This window comes from Alosa pseudoharengus, unplaced genomic scaffold (assembly GCF_046254945.1).
Source record: "Alosa pseudoharengus isolate Yale_2024_CS ecotype anadromous, Long Island Sound unplaced genomic scaffold, YU_APseudo_1.1 YU_APseudo_1.1_scf_11, whole genome shotgun sequence".
NCBI classification, from domain to species: domain Eukaryota; kingdom Metazoa; phylum Chordata; class Actinopteri; order Clupeiformes; family Clupeidae; genus Alosa; species Alosa pseudoharengus.
Window position 1 is genome coordinate 32108705 of NW_027468576.1, and position 6904 is coordinate 32115608.

Below are 6904 nucleotides of genomic sequence, written 5' to 3' on the forward strand. Positions count from 1 at the left end.
CGGCCTGATAATGGCTGCCTTCTATATGTCAGGCACGGTGCAGTAAAAATGGGAATCTTCCAAATTACCGGTGTAAATAAAATGGATGAATGCCACCAGGATCTCGTAGTCTCTTGTGCATATTTGTTAAAAAAAAAACACTTTTTTTTTTTTAAACCTTCCAGCTTCAAAATACAAAATACATTCTCAAAACTTTTGACAACCTCTGAAGAACTGAACAATGGCTCAAAACCAAACAATGTCTTCAGATCCACAAAGCAGTCAAAATTAAAACACGAGTGAGTAGTCATAGCACACTACAGAAAAAAATGGAAAACACAGTGTTCAGGGCATTTTTTTTTTTATTATTAGAATTTTTTCATTGTGTACATGTCTAGATGATCCACATCCATTGGATGGCATTTATGCAATTGGAGCTAAAGCCACCATATTGTTCTGCCTGTCAAAGATAGTGTAAAACTGTCTGATGAAAACGTCACCCAGGATCCAGAGCTGGTCAGTACCTCCATCACCAAAGCCAGTGGTACAGCTGCTGTATTCCTGTAAAACACATATCATGGTGCTCATGTAAGTGAAAGCCTAAGACGGCATTTATTCCACCACTAACTATAATATGCTCATAGCGTTGTGTGCACCCACCTGAGACACATAGGCAGACGCTGGGATAGTGAAAGCCTGTCCGTTGATATTGAAGGTGACCTCGGGCATGCTCTGGATGTTATCACAGGATACATTTGCCTATAAGGAAGACACACCTGAGTTAAAACAATTCTTTGTTTTTTTTCTCCGTCAATCAATAAAGTCAAAGTCAGATTTCTTAAATACTTACATCACCATACGAGTCAGTGGTGGCACCAACCCCGGCATTCATGTTGCTGATGTCACTGGAAGGTCCAACAATGAGGGAGGTTCCGGTGTCAACAATGGCTTGACATCCACCAGTACAAGCAACAGCATTTCCATTGATGGTGACACTGTAATGGCGCAACAAGATAATGTCATATGGGAAAAGCAGATCGATATGTGTCTCAGTGTATGCCTCTGGTTGTGGATTGGACCTGTTTAATACCTGTCCATCTGGATCTGCCAGTAGGTCTCTGAGGTCAGAGGAACCCAGGTGAGGCTGCCGGTGTAGTATGAAGAGTCAGTCTCACCAAACAGCACCTCACTGCCTGACTCGCTGTCCCTGAAGCAACAACAGACAAGAAATGTAGCTCTCCGTCAGTCACATACTAAGTAAGTATAAGTATATATACTCTTTTGATCCTGTGAGGGAAATTTGGTCTCTGCATTTATCCCATTCCATGAATTAATGAAACACACTCAGCACACACTAATCCCGGTGCAGTGAGCTGCCTGCAACAACAGCAGTGGGGGGAGCAGTGAGGGGTTAGGTGCCTTGCTCAAGGGGCACTTCAGCCGTGCCTACTGGTCGGGGTTCGAACCGGCAACCCTCCGGTTACAAGTCCGAAGCGCTAACCAGTAGGCCAGGCTGCCTCCTACTTGCACCTTTAAGAAACCGCCATTGGTTAAAAAAAGAAAATTTTGGACTTTCGAGGGTTGTAACATGGCAGACTCACCCACTCAGATAGACAGAGAATAGGGCCTGGGAGACCAGACCCTGACTCATCATGTTGTCGAAGACGGGGGTGGCTCCAGAGGCAGCAATGGCAGGGAAGGCAAGACCCAGGATACCGTCCGCCACCATGTTCTCCAAGAACGCGGCCTCGGTTTCACTCAGGCCAAAGATCTGGTTGCTCACAGTGATTCCGCCCACCTTGAAGAATAGAAGTCACAAGGTCTAAATGCTGTCTAATGAAGACATCTCATTCAGGTGCAGTAACCACTATATGTTTAAATGGGCTCAGGGTGAAATACCAAAGAAAAAGACATCTGGCCTATCAGCACTGATTTTTCTACTACAATTCTGACTGCTTAATCAGAACAGTTTAATTGATCCATAATGACCTCCAGGGTGTCATAACCCAGAACTCCAGTCATGCTGCCAGTCCCGTACGCGATCTGAAGACTCTGTTGAGTGGCCTGGTAGGTGCTGGAACTCTGAGGGTTGAACTGCTGATGGTTACCTGAAAGAGTGGGGCATTTTAGTCCCATTTCAGACAGCAGGTAATCCATTTTAATGAAGAGTATGCTGGACATAGTTAAGGGCCTAAACCATCGTTTCCCAACCATGTGGGGTCGCCTGAAATTAAAATGGGGTCGCCTGAGATACTGGGTATCTTACAATTGACCAGTACATTACATTAAAATATACAATAACTAGGGAAAGTGTTGTAAACCATTCAGCAGTTTACCATTCATTACATCATAGCATGCTGCTGGGTACTAACAGGTCTTTTTTCATTACTTGACAGTATCGACATAATACATTAAATATAAAATATTAAAAACCTAATGATATCCAAGTTAAGTAACTAATTGGATCCTTCATTACAATCTGGCTACATAAAAATAAACTTAGACAACCCGTATCAGATGTTTGATTGATGTAATCATTAGGGCTGTCAAAATAACTGATTCATTTCGATTAATTAATTTGAGAAAAAATAACTGATAAAAAAAAATAACGCAGATTAATCGATTCCGTATGACCTTTGACCCCGAGCCGTTGTAGTCAGTAACCATTAGACTGTAAAAAGAAGGAGAGAGAAGAAAATGTGCTGCCTAGATCATTGATTGGAACATTTACTTTTAAAAAACGGCCTGATGGTGTTGATTAAAATAAAGTCCTCTGCAATGTCTGCAGCAAGGAATTTGCATATCCCCGGAGTTCATCAACTCTAAAGTCACACATCAATGCAAAGAAATAGTGTTGACATTGAGGGGAGTGTTAATTTATTTTCATTGTGTCCCCTAGGTTATATCTGTGGCTTTATTTCCTCAGCATATTAGGTCATATCATAGATTATTATGGCCATTATTAAAATATTAATAAAAGAGTTTTTGAACTTTAATGTCACTAATGCTGATTATTCAATGATTCATTTGAATTTAAATATTTAAAATACTTTCACGACAAATATTATATATGCGATTAATTTAGATTAATTAATCACAGAGTATGTAATTAATTAGATTAACTTTTTTTAATCGATTGACAGCCCTAGTAATCATGCTTGATCAACGTTCCAAACAAAGTAGCAAAACATCCAGATGTTCAAAGCTAGCCAAATTTGCTTGCGAGGGAAAATCAAAGTACTGGTCTCGACTGGATGTTACAACAAAGATGTTGTGAATGATGGGGGTCACCTACGTTTTGTGACATCAAAATAGGGTCACTTGCCAAAAAAGGTTACGACCCCCTGGCCTAAACTATGTCACTGCCAGCCGTACTCACTGCAAGCGGCGCTACTGCAGTACACAGAGGGCACCCACAGGTTAGAGGAGCCAGTGTCAAAGATAACTTTGAAGGACTGGGGGGGAGTTCCCAGGGAGATGACACCATAGTAAGACAGCTGAAATTAAGAAAAAGAATACAGTTGTTAATTAACATGAAGTTAATCAAAACATTATGGATGCAAAAAAACTGTGAATTTGCAGAGTGACAGTTAAAGCTGCAGTTGGCAAGATTTTTTTGATTATATTCACTGAAACCGACACTATGCTCCGACAGAACAATATAAATCAGCCGGTTTTAGAAAAAAAACACACTTCTACCTCCACCTAGAGCCTGTTATTTGTTTTGCAAAATTCCACAGCTCCCGGTTCTTCTGGTCCAATCAGAGCAGGGCTGCGTGAGATCTGACTGTCAATCACAGTTTGGTGCAGTCTGGTGCACACTGACGAGCATGAACTCGTTGAGGGGATGCTCTGTGGTAGTGGCGGAGAGGCATGAGAGTTGTAAACATTCAACATTTTGGCTAAGTCCCCTCAATCTGTCAGATTTGCCTACTGCAGCTTTAAAATCTACTTCATACAGATTTCAATTCCCTCATTTGTTCTTGTGCTAATAAGAACAATAGATATCTATCCAGCTAGCTGAACTGGCAGTATATTCTTCTTGTTACCACTCTAGAATCCTTCACTTACATCAGCATCATTGGTCATGCCCTCAACACCATTCTGTGCCTGGAACTTGACCATGGGCTGGTAAGGGAACCTGTTCCTGTACTCCTCCCAAAGACCCTTTTCCTGCAGTGCCTGCCGAGCTGTCTTACCCTTGATCAGGGGCACCCTGACACACACACACACACACACACACACACACACACACACACACACACACACACACACACACACACACACACACACACACACAAAGAAGGAATTAGGTATGAACACACATAGTCAAGAAAAGACGACCCAATAGGGGTCTATATGAGACTCACCGAATACACTCGGAGAAAGCCACCAGGGCACACAGAACAAAAGTCCACTTCATCATGCTTACTCAGGTGAGGTTGAACGCAGTAATAAAGCATACTCCAACCCTGCCATTTATACTCTGGGAGAAAGTGTAAAAAACAGTATGATAAGCAATGTGATAAGAAGCTGATAGATTGTTAATCACTCATTGAAACAGTGAGCATGCACATAACTTTTTCGCAGAATTATTCAATATCTTTTCTGTAAATATTTACCATGGGGCAACTTTTTTGGCTCTTGGAGACATTTTGAAATGAGGTCTTAGGTGCTCTTAGTTATTTGAATGTACGTGTAATCATGAATCAATAGAGCAGATTCTTCATGATAATTATGTATACCTGAAAAGCTAAATTAATTAGATCTCTAATCTCTATTTCCCAAAAATAGTTGTAGTGATTATGTGTCTTATCACTGTTAACAGTGAAATGCAAAAGGGTCATGGCACAATATGATTGCTTGATGGTTAACATAAAAATTAGTTGACACAGAAAGAAAGATTCTCTTATCTATGTACAGACCCACACATACAATTCATAATTATATAAATAAAATAAGCTAATCATAATTTGGAGATAACATAATGGAGATAACATGTTTTTTAAATAACATTATCGTATTTTTCCCCAGATGAAAAGGTGCTTAACCGCTAGTTTGGAGATAAACCCTTAATGACATTGCCAACATTTAATGTTTCATGTCCTTCATGTCCCCTTACTTGCCTTTCATAGTCCATGGGCCAGACCAGATGTCAGTAAGTCAGGTGGCAAAACTTCAATGGTATCATTTCATTTGTTAGACTAAGTAGTAACATAATACATAATACATCTTTCCAAAAGAGCAGCTGTTTCATTTTCTTACAGAAAACCTATTTTTTAAAGGTGAGACACTAGAGGTGAATAAGGTTAAATGTATAACAAATACAGTAGATATCACCATAAAACTTACCCACTTGTTTACTCATATTAGAAAGAAGATTTTTTGTATTACAATTGTTCTTAAATGTTTTTAAATAAGCACATAGGCAAATATTGGCATTATCTACTGAAATATGCACAATTTAGCATTTTCCAAATCAGAAATAAGAACATTGGAGTCAATTTCAAAATTAATGTGGCATTTTTGTTGACATATTAGATACAAACGTTTTTACAAAGGTATTATTGAATATCACTTCATCGTTCCATACATCAGAAAATATGCCTTGTTTTAGGGATAAAATGTTAAATTATGAAAATATAGGAAGGAATATCCGCACACATCCGCTCTTCTTCTTTTTGTATAACTTACACTTTTGGTTAAAAAAAGAAACAAAAAGAAGGGTAGCTTGTGTGCGGATATTTCTTCCTATTTTTTATGATTTAACTTTTTTATCCAGCACCTACTTTTGGATGTGCGCATGTTACGTTTCTTTAAATCATGAAAATATAAATAAAGGTATGAATGATATATAAACATACCCCACTGTAAATACCTTCAGTATATAGGTATAGGGCTAATTCCAGGTAGGGCTAATTCCAAATAGGGCTAATTCCAGGTAGGGCTAATTCCAGGTAGGGCTAATTCCAGACAACAAATATGAGAGAGAAACAAGACTCAGAAAAGGCCCTGTAAAGATGTAATTGAAACCTACACAATCAAATACATAAAAAATGTTTAGAGCATTTCCTACCAGTGGTGTCACTAGGATTGAAAGACAGGGGGGCTTAGCCCCCAGAGTTGTAGGTAGTGCGCGCGCAGAAACATTTTCATCACACCTTTAAAGGGCTTCAATGAATTGAGGGATATACTGGTACAATAGCATTAACAGGGACACTAGGAAGGGGCCATCCCCAAGCTTGGCTTGGCCCCTTAGTTCCAGTGAAAGGAACTCTGAATGCTTCAGCATCAACCAAGAGATTTTGCACAATTCCATGCTGCCAACTTTGTGGGAACAGTTTGGGGATGGCCCCTTCCTAGTGTCCCTGTTTTCTGTAAATATTTACCATGGGGCAACTTTTTTGGCTCTTACACCTAATGGAGACATTTTGAAATGAGGTCTTAGGTGCTCTTAGTTATTTGAATGTACGTGTAATCATGAATCAATAGAGCAGATTCTTCATGATAATTATGTATACCTGAAAAGCTAAATTACTTAGAAAATAAATGGTATATTATGCATTTACAAACTTTAATGGCAAACTTTAGATCTCTAATCTCTATTTCCCAAAAATAGTTGTAGTGATTATGTGTCTTATCACTGTTAAGTGAAATGCAAAAGGGTCATGGCACAATATGATTGCTTGATGGTTAACATAAAAATAAGTTGACACAGAAAGAAAGATTCTCTTATCTATGTACAGACCCTAGTGTCCCTGTCCCTGTCCCAGACATGGATGACAGAGTTTGGTGTGGTTGAACTTGACTGGCCTGCACAGAGTCCTGACCTCAACCCGATAGAACACCTTTGGTATGAATTAGAGCGGAGACTTCTTGAATTTCCCCCTGGATCAATAAAGTATCTATCTATCTATCTATTTGA

At 39.4% G+C, this 6904-nt stretch overlaps 1 protein-coding gene across 1 annotated transcript; it reads right to left on the minus strand.

Moving 5' to 3' along the window:
• Positions 1 to 402: 402 nt before the first annotated feature.
• On the minus strand, positions 403 to 4405 carry LOC143116463 (pepsin A-like). Its single transcript, XM_076277663.1, has 9 exons — positions 4350 to 4405; positions 4051 to 4195; positions 3359 to 3476; positions 1969 to 2087; positions 1581 to 1777; positions 1070 to 1186; positions 830 to 974; positions 640 to 738; positions 403 to 540 (listed from the first exon to the last, which is right to left on the minus strand). Exons 1-9 carry the CDS (start codon positions 4403 to 4405, stop codon positions 403 to 405), a joined length of 1134 nt encoding a protein of 377 aa, XP_076133778.1.
• Positions 4406 to 6904: the final 2499 nt, after the last annotated feature.

Excerpts from the sequence above, each read along its gene's own strand:
- LOC143116463 (XM_076277663.1), bottom strand. The coding sequence starts at position 4,405 with ATGATGAAGTGGACTTTTGTTCTGTGTGCCCTGGTGGCTTTCTCCGAG. Across the intron at positions 3,477-4,050 it reads GCATGACCAATGATGCTGAT|CTGTCTTACTATGGTGTCAT; the intron begins GTAAGTGAAGGA and ends TCTTAATTTCAG. Across the intron at positions 2,088-3,358 it reads CTGCAGTAGCGCCGCTTGCA|GTAACCATCAGCAGTTCAAC; the intron begins GTGAGTACGGCT and ends CCACTCTTTCAG.